Here is a 20,087-nt window from a genome sequence, read left to right as displayed (position 1 = left end):
TAGGGCAACCTCTGATTTATATTTCTATAATTATAAATAATTTGTACTATCAGTAAATTTGTGTATAACAGAGAATTCCTCTGGGTATTATCTTTCATTAGAGCCCTCATTGATGACTGTATGTTGAAGCATCGAGGAGTTACATTCATTTGAGGTTTGTATATCAGGCATTGTCCCATTGGTGCCACTTGGAGTCCCCAAATGGCACCAGTTGGACAACGCCTGGACATCAACACACAAAATCTGTCCAAAACAGTACGTTTTTGTGCTATTTTGATAAAATTTGAAATACAAGTATACAAGACTTCATTATACAGTTTCATTTTATTTTCCAGTCCATACCTTCAACACTCAGTGTATAGTTACATAAAAATAAACATGAAAAATCTAGACGATACAAAAATTGTGTAACTTTTCTGTGTTCCAAACTTAATAGCTACATAATAATTGCAATTAAACCATTTTTGACTGCAAAAATGATATATAATATAGCTTGTCATCTTCACAAAGAGACCAAGTTCAGGAACAGCAACTGATTTAATTTGGGTATCCTTTTTCAGGTGTTTTTGTAGATTTTGGAGTGGCCAGTTAACAGTTTAAAGCCTGGCAGCCCTCTAGTAGGAGCATCTGTCTGCTCCTCAATTTTAATTGCACCTTAGACATTACCAGCCTGTTTCCCAGTTATGGATTAAGCATGGTCCTAGACTAAAAGGAAAAAGTCAAGGAAAAAGTATTTAGTCCAGGATTAGACATAATCCCTGTACAGGAACCCGGGCCTAAGGGTTTTGGGGGGACGGTGTGGGCGAGCATAACAACTGGCAGTTAGGGCTTAGACCACAACTGTCCCCTCAATTTTAACACCACCCAGCGCACCTCATACATTCAGAAACAGAAATACATACACTTACCTAATATGTGTGTGTGTGTGTGTTTGTGTGTGTGTGTGTGTGTGTGTGTGTGTGTGTGTGTGTGTGTGTGTGTGTGTGTGTGTGTGTGCGCGCGCACATGCGTGTGCCTGCACAGTAAAAAACAAAGTGTCAATGTAACACCTATAGAGTTGAATTTAACTCCGTTTCAGATAACATTTGGTCCCACTCGAAAATAGTGTAAAATGTACTCTATGGCCAGTGTCAAATTTTCAGAGTTAATTTTACTCATTTTAGTGTCAAAATCAACAAGTCAGTGAGTCAAATTATTTAACACTATTGTTGTTTTACACTCTTCAGAGTAATACTGTTATTTTTATGGAGTTAATTTTACACTAAATTTACTTAAAAATGTACACTTTATTGTGTTGTTTTTTTTTCCCTTTCTTGTTTTGTTTTTTTTTACACATATACCATATAATGCTAAATTTTAGCATTATATGGCTTTTATAAAATCTACCAATCACAATAATCACAAAGTTATAAGTTCACAGTGACAACATTTATTCAACTTTATGATCCAGTGCCATAATTACTTTAACAGTGTCAGTTTAATCATCTTCAAAACAATGTTCACCAAAGATAGCAATATGGGACAACAAAGAGAGCAGTGTCATTTGCTTCATATGACATTTGTATGGCAAAGGGCTTCGGATAACATAGATGGTTGACATCAAACACAACAAAACCTTGCATCATTTTAGTAACTTCATAAGCATGAAAATGTTCATGAAAAGTTACTGTACATAAAGGCAATGTAAGCAGCAACAATTTGTCTTTAACTATGAACACAGACTTGATCTGGTAAAAGACAGGCATTTCAGATTCAACTTTGCCACAAATAACCAGATGAGGACGGTACATAAATCCACTGTGTTTTGCCCAGTTCACTTTCATAACTTGAACCTCACGAGACACTTGCACTGCCTCAGAAATGTCAGAACCTCCTTTTACCATGTTTAAAGATACCATTTTCCCTGGTCCAATGTCCAATCGATTAAAAGTTGATGAAGCTTGCCAAACATGTGCCATATAATTTTGATGTTTTTTAGCGAGTGTTTTCGTAATGTTTTTAAACGACTTTAACTGTTTCTTAAAAAAATTGTGTTTACCTTCATAGCGCATGCACCAGCTATGAAGTACAGGGCCAATTTTCTGAATGCACCTAGGATAATGGATGAGAAAATGGTGCTTTGGTAAAAGTTTTTTCTGTGGATACAACTTTTTAAACAGTTTGTGATGATCCACAATCAAATGTTTTAAATATACACAGAGACCTTGGGTTAACATTGGAGAAAGAACAATATTTACAATTTGTAGTAGTAAAAGGAGGAGGCGCCAGTGTGGATTATCAGATGTTACCAGATCTCCAAACATGAGGGGAACATTCTTCAGCAAGCACCATGATTGAACTGCATTTAGTCCCAGATCATTCGATTCTCCACATAAATTCACAGCCACTGGCCTGTTGTTCCTCTCCATGAATCCATAGTCAAAAGTTAGTATGCTCAAATTCAGTTCCTCCAATGTAATGTGTTCTTTAAAATACTCAAACAAAATTTTCAACTCGTACTGGCCAATACCTTCAAAAATGTCGTGCATCACATCAACTGAGAAGTTTTCAGTTGTGTGAAAAAACATAAGTGAATTTAAAATACATGAACGCTTCACACCAAAAATATGAGGAAGAGAGGGATTGTAAGCCATTTCTTGGCAGTGTGCAGTGTGCATTTCTTTGGTGCGCAGCACTATTTTGGAAGAATCTTCGGAGAATTCTGTTTGGAAGTCATCTTTTTCAGCCAAACAGAACCTGCAACAATACCTTGCACTGAAAGACTCAACCAGACCAAACAAGCTATGTAGGCCTAAATTATCCCCAGTCACCTGCACAATACTCCCATGAACATGGCAACCGTACAGTGGAATAAAAATTCCATCAGTTTCCAAAACTCTAATGTCTCTAACAATAGGTGCAAGAATTTCACTAAAGCCATACCGTTTAACATCTTGTGCATGAAACAAGGCACAAAGGTGTATGTTAGCTAAAAGAGAATTCCATTTTGCAGAGAAGTTACATAATGTAAAATATATTGCACCCAATTTGTAAATACCTCGTTTGGAACCAAGAGGGTTTGCTACCTCAAAATCATCATAAAACATCTGGATCTGCACTGAGTGCTTTTCAGTTGAAAACAAAGGATGACCCTTAAAAAAAGATCCATCATAAATATCTTTAAGTGTTGAGTCATCAAAAGTTGAGCTTTTCAACATTTCAGTAGAATATGGACTTTTAAATATAGACTCCAAAGTAGATAGAATTGGAACATACATGAACTTGTCTTGAACTACAACCTGATCATATGTTCCCGTCTTCTTATTTCGTCTAGTGTCAAATCTTGATCCAATTACACATTCAATTGGTTTTACAGTTTCCCACTTGCCTGACAAAAATTTAGATCTTTTGTATTCCGAGTTAAGAATTGTGAAAGGATTCTCAAGTTCTTCAAAACATGCTTCAACTTTCTTGCACATTACAGTGTCTCTTTCACTGCTAAATACATTCTTTATTACAGTTTCTTTAGCGTGATGTTGGATGTCTTTTACAATCTCTTCCATGGAAATCACAACAGAATTCACCAAACTTTGGCCAACACCTGCAGCCTCCATATCTGAAATTACTGATGCACAACTATTTACAATGTTTGTTGAAGATAAAGCTGTGTCAGCCTCTAAAGATTCAGTCACCATTTCAACATCTCTGGCATCTCTTGTGTCCAGAACATTTTTGTAAGGTGAAAACTCCCCATCTTCTACAGATTCAAATAAACCACTAAGATGACATCTATTTAGATGCTTTCTAAAACCAGAAAAGCTACCAAAAGAACGTGAGCATCCTACTTGACCACATTTAATATGGAGAGTCCCGCCAGAACAAAGACCATGGATTAGTTTAAGGTGCTTAACAAGGCTGTTTGGTGCATCACTGTCACATTTGCAGATAAAACACTTCATTGTTTGATGTCACACTAATGGAGCATTCTTGCTCTCAACTCTGCAACTCTGGGTGTTTCCTTTGTTTCTCCAACATCTATGTTGTAAACAGTTGTTTGGAGAAAGGTGAAGAAGTTGGTCAAGGGAGCACTGTATGACGTACCAAACACATAATGGGCCTTAAAGAGCTCATCAAGAGCTCCAACTGAACATGTTGCCTTACATGGAATAGCATAGTTGTCAATCACAATGAAGAATGCGTGAATACTGCTTTGGATGGATCCCTGGGCCAGGAGGTAGGGCTGGGTACGTTGCGTGATATTGTCAAGATGCTGCTGTACACTGGTTCCAACCTACATAAAAAAAAAATATATAAAAACATGACAAAAGTATTTAGTGACAAATTTCTGAATGAAGATCAGACAGAATCAAATTTTGAATTGTAAAAATGAAGAGACTGAATTATGCATTTTTATCTTTAAACAACTGTTTAGCAGTACCTTTAGAAATCTGATGAGGTGATCCACAGCTTGAGATGCAGACATCTTACCCGGCCTCTTTCGTCCTTGTGCAGATGGTGGTAGCAGATGCAGCAGAAGCAAAATAGCAGACATGTCACTATCCCAACCTACAGACCAACAGCTTCAGGTTACAGTCATCCCACTAACATATAAATTTGTCACAATTACCTAGAGGACCAACATACCATTCTCATGTTCAGCATCCAACTCTGCATTCCGCAATAAATCCAAGAGCTCAGTGGTGGGTACCAGGCCATGGCTTTCCTTTATAACCTTGGATTTGAGACTGGTGGGCCACTTCTCCAAAAATTTGTTGGCAGTGCCTTCACCAAACAGGAGTCTAAAATCTTGTTCTATCTGAAATGCATAAATAAAAGCATTTCACACAGTGATAAGATGTAAATGGCCTGTACTTGTATAGTGCTTTATGAAGTCCAGAGGACCCCAAAGTGATTTACACCACATTTAGTCATTTACATGCTGATGGTGGTGAGCTACATTGTACCCACAGTTGCACAAGGGAAGACTGACATAAGCAATGCTGCCATGTGCTTGTGCCACCAGGCTTTCTGAACACCACCAGCAGGCAAGGCAGGTGAAGTGTCCTGCCCAAGGACATAACAATTTAGAAAGAGTTGTGGTTCAAACTGGTAATACACAGGTTACAGGACAAACTCCAATGACTGTTGCCACTGAATATTTTAGTAGTGTATGAGATATAGCTGTCTTACCAGTCCTGGTGTGTCCAGAAACCGTGGAAAGACAGAGAAGACAGTTGCTGCTTTCTTTTCATCATTGACCATTGAATGACGGTAATGGAAGGTAGCCTTCATCTTCTCACGGACAGTGTCATCATCAGCAGAGTGTTTCAAAACAGCAATAGCTGCTTCCACTTCCTCATCTGACAGCACTTTGTCAGCAGTGAAAACCCTGGATTGACCATGGCCTGGTCCACCACCTTAAAAAAAAAAAGTTTCTAACTCCCAGCCAGATTTTACATTACTTTACATATACTCACTATTGAGAAAACTTACTTTTTGGAGATTTGCTACCTGAGGCACCCCTTTCCTCTGCAGTTTTTCTTTGAATGGTCTTTAAACGCCATGCAAGGTATCCTGAACCGCTCTCTGGATCATAGTAATGCTCCTATGTCAATAAATACAAGCAGACTTACCATTCCATAAACATCTTTGAAGGTAAATATATATGCTTAATGTTGCTGAGACCCTTTTACTTACATATCCATGTTTTGAAAACGGGTCTTCCAGATAGGGAAATAAGGCAACGATCCCCTGAGCATACATCACTCTGATGCTTTTAGGAGGGGATGATCTGATATATGATCAAACAATGAGTCACTAAACTGACGTTTGAAAAAATAATGAAAAACAATTCAAAACCAAAATGTTTCTTTATAGCCTAAGTGTATGATTCTTACCCATGTGCTTCTGTCATTGCAGCTGTAAGGATGTTTATCATCTGTCTTCTGGTTGCATCTGTCAAGCATTTAGTTCTTGCATACTCTTGTATGATACGCTCACCACCAGGCTTTGTTGTCAAGATTTTTTCAATCAACTTCAATTTCAAAGAAAAAAATTTTTTAAAACTCTTGAACCACTAAACCTAGAAAGTACATAAACAATGCTAAATTAAATGTAATAACTTACCGCTTGTGCCTCATAATTTATGTGACATGGCCTTTTAGGTTGACTTCTTCAGCAGTGGCTTCTTCTTCTGATGGGTCACACATTGTGAAATTCAGAATGATTGTATCATCAGATGTGACTGAAGATGAAGATGATGATGATGATAGAACAGCACCTGCAAAAAGTAAAGCAACAGCCTGTTTAGGAGAACTCTAATGCTCCCAAACCAGCTTCTAAATTAAATATAAATACATCGGTGAATTGTTAGTGATTACCAGGATTTTCTTTGTTGCTCAACATAACTCGAAAGGTTCCAGGTGACTGATTCACTATTTCTTCAAAAACATCTACATCAACTTCTGTATCAGACTGGTCATACACCTTCAGATCCTGCTGTCTGCCTTCTGGAATGTTAAATTTCAGGCACACTAAAGCAGAAAGAAATATTAAAGAAGTGAAAATGAAAACCTTCACTGCTGATAAATAAAGGGTGAAATAAGTAGAGTAACCCAACTAATTTTACAAAATGCCAGTGAGTTCAATCCAGTACATTTTAATACATGTTAATGCAAAGAAAAAAATACTTCATGCAAGATGGGTTTCTTATGCAAGAAAAAAGTAGTGAGATTATTTTACTAGCATACTAACCTTCTCTCACGAATGCATCAAATGTTAGGTCAGAAAGTTTCACGTACTTCTGCTCCCCACTAAACAAAACACGCAGTAGCATGGTCTGTTCGAAAAAAAGAATAACAAAAATAAACAACCACGACAGACACATTTTAATAGTTAATTTATGTGCTTCAAAGGTAATGCCATTTGAAAACTGAGTTAATATTCCCAATACACTTGAACATAATCTGTACAAGCAGTATGGCGCCTATTAGCTGCTACAGCCATGGTGCTAACCATGCTAACATGACTCGGTGGGTGCTACGACCCCGGAGTACCCACGGAATCTGGGCCTATGGCAAAAGGCACAGTGATTAATACTATTACAATTTATAACCGTTACGTATTCTTACCTTGACAGCCTTTAGAAAAAAACTGAGCAAATATTTTGAGGTGGACAACTTGTCTAGCATAGGGCTATCCCTCGGCTCTCACCCTAACACAATACAACTTTCTCCAAACGGGTACAAAAATGAGGAGACATGGAGGCGGTTTTTCACCACTAACAAACTAAGCCATGGTGCCAAAAACCATTTGCTACGCTAGTACTCACGCATAATAGTTGCGAACATATTTAATTGATAACAACAGAAGCTATAATATCGTTCTTCATCACAATTAATATTAAAATAAGTTAGTAAGTTAATAACACCGGATTGTTGAAAGTTACTTACTTTTTATGTAGCACAACTCCGTTCAGAATCCAAAATGGAAGTAGCCGTCTCACGAACTTCAGAAAACTGGTGCTTCGTCTTCTTTCTTCCTCCTCCCCCTCCTCTTTGCGGTTGCCAAAAATCTTTACTGGCGCATTATTGACACTTGACAGAGTCAAAAGTTTCACTGCGTGAATGTAGCATTTTACTCTGACTTTTAACTCCAATGTCAGAGCCGATTTACACTCCATATAGTTATAAATACTCTATTTAGATTAAATTAGGTTTACACTGAAATATTAACACCATATTTTTTACTGTGTGTATGGCTGGACCTGGGTCTGGACTTTATCGTGACTTGCCTCCCTGCTGCTCCTCACAGGTCGCTCCTGTGCCCCCCCTGCCCCTCCTCGCCACTGGGTTGTGGGTGCCTTGGGGTTCCGGAGCAGGGCCGGATGTTCTGGCCTGGCTGGTGGCCTGCTCGCCTGGGGGCTGTGGTTCAGGGTGGCTTAGGCCTCTTCGGTGTGTGGGGGATGGGACCCTGTGGGGTGTCAGGTGCTTATCGGGCTCATGGGGCCCCGAGGGCGGGGGGGGGGGGGGGGGGGGGGGGGGGGGGGTCTGGCTTCCTGGGTTCTCTGGGGTTCTTGCCCCTCGGCTGTGGGGCTTCACCTGGGACCTCCCTCTCTGGATCTTTGTCTATCCGTCTCGGGCTTCTGGTGGGCGGACCTGCGGACCATAGCCATGTGACAGAACTTGGTGGCCTCAGAACCTCATTTCTGCTTTTTGCAGATGATGTGGTTCTGTTGGCTTCATCCCCTGGTGGCCTCTAGCTTGCACCAGAACAGTTAACGGCTGAGTGTAAAGTGGCTGGTATGAGAATTAGCACCTCTAAATCTGAGGCCATGGTCCTCAGCCAGTAAAGGGTGGAGTGCCCACTCTGGCTCAGGAATAAGTTGCTACCCGAGGTGGAGGAGTTTAAGTATCTTGGGGTCCTGTTCACGAGTGATGGGAGAAAGGATAGGGAGACTGGCAGATGGATTGGGGCTGCGTCTGCAGTGATGCAGTCGATTTGTCGGTCAATCTACGTCCCTACCTTCATCTATGGTCACAAGGTTTGGGTATTGACTGAAAGAACAAGGTCGCAGATACAAGTGGCAGAAATGAGCTTCCTCTGAAGGGTGGATGGCCTGTCCCTTAGAAATAGGCTGAGGAGTGCAGTAATTCGGGATGGGTTCAGAGTAAAGCAGAAGAAAATGGAAGGATGGATACTTTATTTTCACAGTTTACCTTATCGTTACCATATTATTGCCAAACTGTAATTAAAGTTCTACAAATATTGGTATTTATATATATTTGCTTGTTTAAATCTCAGATGCACTCCTACTTGATTGTTTGCAACATTAACATATCATTGCTCTTATTTTTTTTTTTTTTAAAGTTCCCTATGAAGTTCAGTACTCAGTACTAACCTTAATTGAAAGCAAATAAATTTACTTTGAAAGTGGAGGTTTATTGTTATATACCTCATAAAAGCAAAATAACTTCCATGCCCAACAGAGCATATATTAAGTTCTTAGACTAACACGGTAAAAATTTAATTTGATTAAACTGATGCCCATAAAGTCTAACCTTGAAACACCAAAAGAAGAATCCTCCTGGAAAGTTCTGTAACTGGCAATCTTTTCTTTGTGTAAACTTTTAAAAAAGGCTGAAGTTTCAGTACCCGTGGTTGATGTTTAACATTTAATCTAGTCTCTCATCCTCTTGAATATGTTGGCCATAATGTAACTGGCTACATATTTCCAAAGTCAGGGAAGGATAAAAAGAAGAAAGGAAAAAAAAAGAAACATGTTGCAAACTGTTGGTAATTAAATCATTTTTCTTTTCTTTTCTTTTCTTTTCTTTTCTTTTCTTTTCTTTTCTTTTCTTTTCTTTTCTTTTCTTTTCTTTTCTTTTCTTTTCTTGCAATGCATACATTGCAATGCAAATGTAATGACCTCCTGCTTTGGATTAATAATGTTCGTTGAATGTAGTTTTATCTATCCTTTATATATAATTCATTATATATATATATTTTTATTAGTTTATGCTCTGACTAAAGGAATTGGAATGCTGAGATTTTAATGCTACAGGAGTCTTTTTTGGTATATACCTGAAAATGCTACTGAACAGATTTCTGGAAAGGCAGGTGCATTGTTCTGCTTGGGAGCTCAGTGCACAAGTAGCATCTACACCAATTACCAGTGGACCACTGTATCTTAAGTAAATGATGAATGAAATTGTGCCAGACAGGTATTTATGTATATGTTGACAGAGCTCAATCAGTTCACATTAAACTTATATTTGCATGTTTGTGTTTGATGTTTGATAAAAACAGAAATTTAAAAAGCAGTTTTATCAAACTACTGAGAAATAACTCAGAATCATATAGTGTTGTGAAATATAACTTTATATTTATTCATGTGCTATTTAGTGTAGGAATATTTAATGTACAGTGCCAATCAAAAGTTTGGATACACTAACCCATTTCTGAAGACATGAGTGTGTACAAACCTTTGACTGGTTCTGTAAATATTCATACATTAAAAAGTTATACATAATAAATAAAAAAAAAGAATTTGAAATTTAAATTTGCATTTATTTAGCAGAAAAAATTGAAAATACTTGATTTGACAAATAACAAAAATTAGGAAGAACTTTTCTATGTGCATTGAATGTTTACAATTTTCAATTACAATATGAACTATTTCCAAAAACTGCAATGTGTTATGATTAATTTTTGTTCATTAAATATTTTTTAGTGTTCTTCTCAGGCTTAAACAATATGATAAAACACTTTGGAGCAAATATACACACTATTAATCCAAAGCTTGAGGCCAGAATGGCAAATATCTCCACAACCACAGTGAATTTCCCAGGAGAGCTGACATATGCTGGGATAAAAGTGATCCACACTGCACAGAATATCAGCATGCTGAAGGTGATAAGCTTGGCTTCATTAAAATTATCAGGTAATTTTCGGGCTAAGACAGCTAAAACAAAGCAAAATGAAGCAAGTAGGCCTAAGTACCCAAGCACAGCCCAAAAGCCAATTTGAGAGCCTAATGCACATTCCAGTATGATTTTCTCCTTGTATGTGGTTAGATTTTTTATTGGGAAGGGAGGGCTAAGTAGCAACCAAATAGTACAAATTAAAACTTGAATGAAGGTGAAAGACACAACAGTCATTCTCTGCTGTGGAGGACCAAACCATTTCATCACATTACTACCTGGAAGTGTTGCTTTGAAAGCCATTAAAACCATTATAGTTTTCCCAAGTACACAGGAGATACAGAGAACAAAGGTGATACCAAATGAAGTGTGACGCAGCATGCAGGACCAATCAGATGGTGCTCCAATGAAAGTTAATGAACATAAGAAACATAGAGTCAGAGAGATGAGCAGCAGGAAGCTCAGCTCAGAGTTGTTGGCTCTAACAATTGGAGTTGTCCTGTGATGAAAGAATATAGCTGCAGTTATGATGGCCAGACAGGCACCAAGAACTGAGAATGTAGCAAGAATGATTCCTAGGATGTCTTGGAAAGAAAGAAACTCTACAGGCTTAGGAATACAAGTGTCTCTCTTTGCATTAGGCCAGAATTCCTTGTGGCAGGGTAAACAATCGGTCGAATCTGAATGAAAAAGGAAAAATAAATAAACACAAGATAAAGTTTCTTGAAATATATCTAATACTGCATATTTACACAAGTAAAACATTTTACATACATGGAAATAGTTTTATTTTTACCTGTAGTATTACTAATCTCTCCCTCAGTACATGGTGTACAGTCATAGCAGCAGATGGGTTTTCCTTTCTGCAGCACTTTACGAGTTCCTGGAGGACAACTGCCTGTGCACACTGACACTGGTACCTGTGAAAGACATGAGGGCAGCACAATAGATGCAAATATTTCCCATGAAGCTGTAATGACCTTGTTCACTTAAGTTTAATTTGTCATATTCTTGTCATTTGACTCATTACTTGCATGCGACCGTCCATCCAGGTTATGTTTCTGTTAATTTGGAACTCCTGGCCCGCTGGCAGTGATGCATCATACAGCCCTACAGTTACTATCTCAGTGATGCCACTTTTATTTTTTTGCCAGTTAACCAGCTCATAAATAGCCACAGGATCCCCATTAGCATCAAATGACACATCATAACCATTTTGTGAAAAATTTACTTTCTTGAGCTCAGTTAAAACCTGTAATGATGGATTAAAACAGAAAGGAAGGGGAGCAAAAGAAAATGAATGAAATAATTTGGTAACATATTAATATTTTTTCATTGAGTTAGAGGTGATGAAAGACATTGGCATTAACAGATTCATTTCTACTGACCTGTTTGGACTCTAACTTGGTTAGTTTATCACACTTTGCTGTGGCGTTTTTCCCCTGACACACTGTGTTATGGATGGCATGTGCTATTGCATACACAGCCTTGTACACCATGTTAGTAATTCTGAGCTGAGATGTGTCAGTGTACTGACTTTGGAGATTCTGTATGTCTTCAGTTCCATCACACACCTTCTTGTCTGCAGCAGGAACTAAAAATTTAGCAAATTATGTTATCAAAATCAATCACATTTTTAACTCACATTTTAAAAGTTGTTAAAATATATGAATTTAAAATCTGTAACACCTGAACTTGACGTGAAAAATTATCATTTCAGTTCAGTATATTTACAAACATATACCTGTTTTCACGTATTTGCTCACAATAAGGAATGAAAATGAGTCACCTCATGAAGCAGCAGTGGACTTTGCAACACAGAAGTTTGATAGGATAATTCTAAAACCAAGAAAAATTTCTTACTCTTTTTCAGTGTGCAGTTGAACGCATCCTCCCAGAACTCTGTAAGCATATCGGAAGCAGCTACTTGAGAGGGAGAGAGATCCACCAGGAAGTTTCTGAGACCTGGGATTACAGATTTCTGAATCCCAAATCCAATGGCCCCAGCACAGAAACTGTACCTCATTAATTCGGGGTTGGTTACCCATGACTCACTGCCTATCCACTGGCGAGGTGGGGAAGGCTCACGTGATAGCTCCTCCAACAGGGCCCTCATGTCCCCTAATGATGCCAGCGCCAGAACAACAATGGCTGTAGACCTTGAGAGACAATAAAGTGCATTACCAGCATTTTTTAACTGCAATCACATCATCAAAGGTTTATTTAGAAAATAATAAACTAATGTCTACACAATAAATATCTGAGATGAACAAACCTGCGGATAACATCTGCTACTTTCTGAATCTTGCTCTGTGGGTAGGTTCGATGGAAAGATACAGAGTATTCCACACAGATCCCCTCTTTCTGTGCTGCTTCTAAAAAAGATGCCATGCCATAATTTCCATAATCTGAATCAGACCGGACAGCACCTATCCAAGTCCAGCCAAAGTGTTTTACCAGCTTGGCTAGAGCTTCAGCTTGGAACTGATCACCGGGGATTGTTCTGAAAAAACTTGGATACTGCTGTTTGTCAGATAAGCATGCACATGTGGAAAAGTGGCTCACCTAAACCAACAGATATTAAAAAAAAAAAGTGTAACTCTGAAAGAACTGCATAAGTGAAAATCATACACATGCATATTTTAAATAACTTTGCTAGAAGATAAAAAATATTTACTTGAGGAACGTTAAAGGAACTGATGACTCGTGATATGCTGATTGATGTTGTAGACCCAGAGTCACCAACAACAGCTACCACCATACCAGATTGTGAGCATTTGCTATCAGTGTAAAACACAGGGTCAAAGCTATTCAAAAACTGAAATGCCACATGCACTGCCACAGGCACTGATGCACATGAGTCATAGATCTGATAACCAAGCCTGATTCCAGGCAGCAGCTCTGTGCTGTTGTTAATCTCTTCTATGGCAAAGACCATTGCACGCGATGACTGCAGTTCACTGGTGATAATGCTGCAGACAGTTGTGTTACTATTAGAATTTAAAATATAGACTTAAGTCATGTTAAATCTCAACAGAAAAAAACACTGTTAGGAATTTTTGTAGGTTTGGACCATGATCAAATTATGATAAAGGTCCAAACCTGATCAAATGGACATCAGAGGTTTGCCTGACCAGTTTAATTCACCACGTTAGATTAGTATAAGAAATCACCAGAAATGTAAATTCAAAAATGTAAAGTCTTCTTATTTTGTGCTTAATATTTAGAAAATTTTTTTTCAACAGTATATTTTTCTATTTCAAAAACACAAAAGATTACTTTAAATGTTAGAATACATTTCTTGTTCATTTCTTCAGCACTACACATAATACATGTGAAAAGTTTTCTATTCTTACACACTGAAACATTTTTTTGGCACCCGCTTCTTCCACTTACTGACCTCCCTTTGCATTTTGCAGGCTCAGGCTTGCTGGTGTAGGTATTGTAAACTGTGTGCATGTAGACATGAAAGGCAAAAGCACCACCAACAACAAAGTCCCCATCCTTTGAGAATGCAGGCAGTCGAGTGCCTCCCTGCAGCTTACAATTCACAGATGGTGCCACAGTACCAGCCCGAGTGTCTGTATACCTAGTCATTTGACTCAAACCATCTAGACACACTCCCAAGGCATCAGCTGAGTACAAGTGAAACAAACACACAGCTAATACTAGACCAACTACAAGAGCTGCTATCTCCATCCCTGACTGAGATCAAATGTGTGTATGTGGGCGTTAGTTTGTTTTCATTGGTTTATATAGGTCTTCAGACAAAGGGGCTTTGTCATTTTCTCAAGCACATGCTCTTACCAAGTGGACTTTGATTAACCTGTTTATGCTATTCATATTCTAATCCTTCACAGTTTGGTTCAGGCCAATTTTGACCTGGGCCAAGAGTTCCCTTATAATTCCCACGTGTCTACAACAAATTTGGAATAACAGATTAAACTAGAACGCATAAATAGCATGTCTGACATTAATGAATGGATAATTAATCCTTAATTAATGTTTCAGAGAGCATTAGAGTGTATATTTTAGGTTTTACAAGACTAGTTTTTGGAGAAAAATATCTATTATCACACAAAATCGTGTGCTGTTTTATGTAACAGTTTGAAAAATGTTATACCAGAGGTTTTGTGTTGACACATACACCCCACCCCACCCCTTTTTCTCGACACTGTGTATTTCATTAAGTCAGCTGTACAATATGAATGTACACCAATATTTCTATTACGGGGTGCTATTACGCTACCGTCGAGACTAGGAGGCCGATGAGCAGGCGCAGCTTCAGAATTAAATGAGCTGGTTGCCTGTTATCATTGTCTTCTCTTCGTCTTTGTCATGGTCCTCGGCCGGTGGCCCAGTGTTTTGTGTTTTCTTGATTCTGTTTCAGTTCTGGTTATGTTTATTAGTTTTCTTTTGTATTCCTCAGCTTTCTAGTATCTTGTGTTTCCCCGTGTCAGGTCTGCGTCTCTGTCCAGTGTCTGTGTGCCAGTTCCCCGTGTCAAGTCTGCGTGTTCCTTGGATAGTCACTTCCTGTATTATTTTGACAGTCTTGTGTTCCATGTGCTTTGTGTTCAGTTTTGCTCCCCCTGTTATTAGTTTCATTTGCTTCACCTGTTGTGCCCTGCTGTTTCCTCTTGCCCTAATTACCTGATGTGTATTTAAGCCCTCAGTTTTCATCTGATCATTGTTGCGTCATTGTCAGCGTTTCTCCTTCCTGTTGTGTGTTTCCCAGTTTACATATTCCCGAGTTCTCTCAGGCTTGGTTTTTGTGGTTTGGCCTTGGTTGAGATTTTGTTGTTTTGTTTATTTTCTCTTCTGAGCCACAGAATAATAAACTGTCAAAGTTTAGCTCAGAGTCATGCATCCTGCATTTGGGTCCTACCCTTCCACCAAACAGCCAACCATGACAGACTTGTCCACAGTTAAGGAATAAATGTTATTTTAATGACTTAAACCTGGTCCTAAAGTGGCACAAATTAGTTCAGATTCATGTATAAATAAGACAGGAATGTTTACATATGTTTTAGTGTTGGAAATAGCTGTATTTTCTGTAGTGCACATGTAGCCTGGTTTTTTATAATGAGTCCGCTATTTTCTGTGCCAAATAATGAGGTAGTAAAAAGGTTTGTATTCAAAGCCTTATTTAAGCAGTGTGATTTTCTAAATTGCTTTGAACAGGTTGATACAAGTTCTGATTATATTGTGTAGGACTATTCCCCAATTTCAAGGTGACGGCAGATTGCCTTTCAGTGCGTTACCCGCCATTTGGAATGATTCTGTTCATGTGGCCAAGAAGCTTGCATGTGTATGTGCCAGACCGAAATGCTGTTTAAAATGGCATTATAAAGTGTGCTAAGCTCTATTGCAGTAATATGGAAGTGAGCTACTGTACAAATTAAAATATTTAATGTCTGTTTATATCATTTTGGTACATTTTATTTTTGCCCCATGTGAAGTATGCATTATTTAGCATTATGTACCTTATTATTTGCACTTTATGAAATAAATGATTTGTCTACTATGGTTTTGGTTTATTAATAATAATTATTGATTATTGATGTTTATTGTAAGAGATGAGTTTGTCTTTTATAATTCAAAGAATTAAATGAGTTGGTGGCCTGTTATCATCGTCTCCTCTCCATCGTTTCCACAGCCACCGCTTTAATTCTCAACTCTGGGCAACACAGCCTAACCTTAGCTGTGTGCCACTTCCTGCTGCTTTGCTTCCCCAGAAGAAATGTTTGCTGGGAATATTTTTTGGTGATTTGCAGTGTATCTTACAGTCTGAATGTCAAACTGACAGTCAAGTTTTATCCATCTATTTTACATTTTCAAAACATAACTTTGATTACATTTTTATATTTTAACAGGAGAAAATATTTATGCATCAAGCCTATCAAAACATTTGGAACTACGTCAAAGTTTTTGTGAAGAAAGAGCCATCTCTTGGTGACACTCTGCAATTAACTCAAAGGAGTGTGTTTAGTGGAAAGTAGATACGCCCTAGGAGAAAGAGAGGGGGCTCCCAGCAGCTGAAAGCCTGCTGGGAGCAGCCATGTTAAGTGGCTGTATCTGTACCACTAATGAAACGTCATGGCCAGTAATGCACTATGGCAGATGCTGACCATAAAGATAAAGAGACAACTTTTGAGTTTGAGCACAAGTTTGCTTCAAGTCATCATCAGGTCCATTGATGACAGCATCCTGGCAACCAACACTGAAGAGTTAAGTGACATAGACTGGTATGAGCTAGTTATCAGCCATGTGAGAGGTGACCAGTTAAGGTCACCTGGAGGATGAAGGCATGTCCCAGCTGCTCCTCCTAGATGACCTCATCACAGGTCACTCCTGTACATGCCCTGCCACACCCAGCAGGGCCATCTCTGCCCTTTCTCATCACCCATTACCACCATCAGCGACTCACATCTTTTCCCCTGGAGAAGACAGAGACAGTGGTGTATCACTGAAGAGTCTCGACACTCCAATGCAAACTGCAGGAATCGTTGGTTCTGCTTTGGGTACAGTTAGTCCATCTTCCAGCTTGAGAAAGCAGGTAGTGAGTGTAAATGATGTATGAGTTTAAACTCCTTGGTGGACATATCTCTGAAATTAATTCTGATGTTTCTTATGGGAACCTGTATAAAAAAATTGATAAAGGTTTACAAGAAGGTTTCGCTGAGTGAGGGGTTATCACAGGCGTCCTTAAAGTAACAAAACCTGGTGCATTTAGAGAAATGTTAACCAACAGAAGTGATCTAAATGTTGATGAGCTTAAGAGATTCCTTCACTCTCACATTTGTGGCAAAAACAATATCTGTCATCATCCTCGGCCATTCGCCCAGTGTGCCTTATCTTTCACTGAGTTGTGTTTGTAGTTATGTATTAGGATTTTAGTTTGACTTTGTTTTCTGTTTAGTTATCTGTGTTATTTCCTATTTCCCTTATGTTGTCTTTTCCTTGGTCTGTGTTCAGGTGGTTGTGTTATCCCTCCGGTGTCAGGTCTGTGTTATGTTTTGATTCCCATGTCCTCCTGTTTGGTCAGTGTTCCTGTGTCTGTTTTGTTTCTCATGTCTTTGTCCCTTGTGTCATGTTTTGTTTCTCTTCCTAGTGTTTCCCCGAGTGCTGTGTTTAGGTTTCTGTTTTGGCCATGTTTATGTTCCCTTTGTGTTAAGTCTGCTTGTACCTTGTTTGGTTACTTCCTGTTTTATTTTGACAGTCCTTTGTCCTGTTTGTTTGTGTTTAGTTTTCCTTCTCCTTGTCTCTTCTGTGTAATTATGTTCAGCTGTGCCCCTCACCTGTTGCCTCTTCCCTTGTTATCCCATTGTGTATATATTGTCTGCCCCCTTGGTCCTTGTTGGGTCGTCATTGGCTTTCCCTGCTGTGCGCTGTTATGGAAATTATTTGTCAAATGAGAGAGACAAGATTCCGTTACATGGTTTTTATTCTCGTACGAGGCGAAGTTGCCCCACACCCCCAGAGGGGCATGAGTGAGTTCTGAATCTTACACAGAAACACAATGTACCTATACCCTTTTCACACCCCTGTTCTCCCCCTCCTTAACCCACCAATAAAGGAGAGGAGTTCCTCCCCAGCTGCATACCCCTGCATTGATAGTACCCTAAGATAAGGAAGGTCACACCATAAACTAAAGGCCCTGAGAAAGTAAGGTGTGTATAGGTTACAGATAAGGGAATGGCCATCTGGACAGTTTTTACAACCTACAGGTCACTTCATGGTCACACACTCCATAGTTGAACAACACATAAGAGGTTAAAGTAAAATTATCCATCACAGTGCCCTTAAGTTTACATCTGTGCTCATGTTAGTGTTGCGTTCATGTTCATGTTCAAGTCCTAGTTCATGTTCCTGTTCCAGTGTAAGGTTTAAGTGAGCTAAGTATTTTGTATTGCTTGCGTTTTGGGCTAATAAAGCTAAAGTATCAAGTCAGCTCTTGCCTTCGAGTCCTGCTTTGGGGTCCTCAGCCTCAGCCTTGACAGTATCAAAATTTTTCAAGAGCTAACTAATATTAAGCAATCAAAGAGAGTCCACAACATTTTTTATACAAAATAATGGTTTTAAAGCAGCTGTGTTGTCTTTGAGTCACAAGTTAGAACTGGTTTTAACTATGATGTAAAACTGGTCCAAGGTACTTTTATCCATACACTATCAAGGGTTAAACAAGAAAAATGATTATGTGAGACCTGACTTAAAAACCCATCCCAAAGACATTCAAATTAGTCATGACTTTGTATTAGAACAAATCACCAAGTCTATGAGTGAAGAAGCAGAAATACACAAAAGATTGGGTGCTACTGTTAAGACCAAGACAGTGATTGTTGCGACGCTTGACAGTGGTGACAGGACTAACAACACCAAGGTTGACAAAGAATAGCAAATTCACCAAGATCCTATTAGAGAGTTAACGGCCCAGGTGTCCTCACTGACTAAGCATCTTGCCCAAAACACCCAACCACCTGACAACACCATACCTGTTGACTTTAGCTCTCCAAAGCGCAGTTCACATATACAAGTGGAAACCCAGGGAAGATGCAGATCCTGTGTACAGCGGAACAGCGTCACCTGCCATCATCAATTTGTGTGCAGCCAGACAGGACACAGGGCTATAGGCTGTGTACACAACTGAGAACATCAGGAAATGTAATGAGGTCACTGGAGAGGGGCAGCCAGTGACAAGGATAGTTCATGTGCCCCCAGTATCTAATAGTCATCTCAAAAATGCAAAATCAAAGCCAACTCAACCACCACTAAGAAAAAGTCTGGCACAACTCATTGGTAAGAGATCCATGGTTTCACGTGCTCTCAATGGATCCCCAATTCTATGTTGGTTAAACTCTGGATGAAAAAGACATTACCTAATGTTCACGAAGAAAATAAAAAGATTTAAAAAAAACAGTCCATCGAGCTCCAGGCCCGCAGCGTGAGGGAAAACCTTGTGTTTTCAGGCATCCCGTTGAAGGCAGATGAAGGCCTGGAAACAATGGTGAAAGCATTTATTCAGACCCACCTGGAGCTCCTAGAGGACACTGTGAAGACCATCATCTTGTCAGACAAAGAAAGTACTGAATTTTTCAGCATGGCAAGAGAAAGGAATAAGGAATCTAGAACATGTCATTCAAGATGGAACCTTTATTTAATTTGAAGAACTTGTTACAAAATATGGAATTGGCAACAACAAATTTCTCGAATATCAGCAATTGAGGTCCATCATACAGGCAAGGTTTAATTTCAGTGATCTGAAATAAGAAATCCCTGTATTGGTAACAGAATTTCTAAATCTTTATACCCCTAAATTGTTATAAAAAATATCTAAGTTATTATTAAAAATTAATGATTCAATTTCCGTCCCAACTGCAAAATAGGAGCGAGATCTTTCCATCAACCCAAAAACTTCTGAACAAATATGTTTAAACACTTTCAAAATGACTAAAAGTCCAAATTTACAACTCATACAATACAAAACTCTTCATAGAATACACTATACAGAACATAGGATGTTCCAAATGGGCCTCAGAGACACAAATATATGCACCTACTGTTCAGGCAGTCATGCTGAGAACTATATGCATGCTATGTGGTCTTGTACACCTGTTCAAAGGTTCTGGCAGAGGATATGTGAAGACTTATCCACATGTTTTAATTGCCAGCATCACCAAAACTGTGTTT

The 20,087-nt window shown here is 38.8% G+C and overlaps 2 protein-coding genes and 1 long non-coding RNA gene across 3 annotated transcripts; all 3 read right to left on the bottom strand.

Moving 5' to 3' along the window:
• Window positions 1–163: 163 nt before the first annotated feature.
• Window positions 164–6,125, bottom strand: LOC115790447 (uncharacterized). The gene is made up of 9 exons (XM_030744262.1): window positions 6,106–6,125; window positions 5,877–6,013; window positions 5,677–5,770; window positions 5,473–5,584; window positions 5,170–5,396; window positions 4,624–4,795; window positions 4,418–4,545; window positions 4,081–4,270; window positions 164–222 (listed from the first exon to the last, which is right to left on the bottom strand). The coding sequence occupies exons 2-9, from the start codon at window positions 5,915–5,917 to the stop codon at window positions 164–166; spliced, it is 1,023 nt and encodes a 340-aa protein (XP_030600122.1). The 5' UTR covers window positions 5,918–6,013; window positions 6,106–6,125.
• A 26-nt stretch (window positions 6,126–6,151) lies between these two features.
• Window positions 6,152–6,997, bottom strand: LOC115790006 (uncharacterized). Its single transcript, XR_004020755.1, has 3 exons — window positions 6,733–6,997; window positions 6,360–6,512; window positions 6,152–6,259 (listed from the first exon to the last, which is right to left on the bottom strand). It is a non-coding gene; the product is annotated as an uncharacterized LOC115790006 (long non-coding RNA).
• Window positions 6,998–10,181: 3,184 nt separating this feature from the next.
• On the bottom strand, window positions 10,182–13,949 carry LOC115790001 (extracellular calcium-sensing receptor-like). The gene is made up of 8 exons (XM_030743633.1): window positions 13,801–13,949; window positions 13,078–13,372; window positions 12,676–12,965; window positions 12,264–12,559; window positions 11,789–11,994; window positions 11,431–11,652; window positions 11,197–11,320; window positions 10,182–11,080 (listed from the first exon to the last, which is right to left on the bottom strand). The coding sequence occupies exons 1-8, from the start codon at window positions 13,857–13,859 to the stop codon at window positions 10,182–10,184; spliced, it is 2,391 nt and encodes a 796-aa protein (XP_030599493.1). The 5' UTR covers window positions 13,860–13,949.
• Window positions 13,950–20,087: the final 6,138 nt, after the last annotated feature.

This window comes from Archocentrus centrarchus, chromosome 13, assembly GCF_007364275.1.
Source record: "Archocentrus centrarchus isolate MPI-CPG fArcCen1 chromosome 13, fArcCen1, whole genome shotgun sequence".
NCBI classification, from domain to species: domain Eukaryota; kingdom Metazoa; phylum Chordata; class Actinopteri; order Cichliformes; family Cichlidae; genus Archocentrus; species Archocentrus centrarchus.
The sequence above is the reverse complement of the archived record's forward strand: the minus strand, read 5'-3'. Positions and strand labels throughout refer to the sequence as shown.

Excerpts from the sequence above, each read along its gene's own strand:
- LOC115790447 (XM_030744262.1), bottom strand. The coding sequence starts at position 5,917 with ATGATAAACATCCTTACAGCTGCAATGACAGAAGCACATGG. Across the intron at positions 4,796-5,169 it reads TTCTGGACACACCAGGACTG|ATAGAACAAGATTTTAGACT; the intron begins GTAAGACAGCTA and ends TATGCATTTCAG. Across the intron at positions 4,271-4,417 it reads ACCTCATCAGATTTCTAAAG|GTTGGAACCAGTGTACAGCA; the intron begins GTACTGCTAAAC and ends TTTTTTATGTAG.
- LOC115790001 (XM_030743633.1), bottom strand. The coding sequence starts at position 13,859 with ATGCACACAGTTTACAATACCTACACCAGCAAGCCTGAGCCTGCAAAA. Across the intron at positions 11,653-11,788 it reads CCAAGTTAGAGTCCAAACAG|GTTTTAACTGAGCTCAAGAA; the intron begins GTCAGTAGAAAT and ends CCATCATTACAG. Across the intron at positions 11,321-11,430 it reads GGATGGACGGTCGCATGCAA|GTACCAGTGTCAGTGTGCAC; the intron begins GTAATGAGTCAA and ends TGTCTTTCACAG.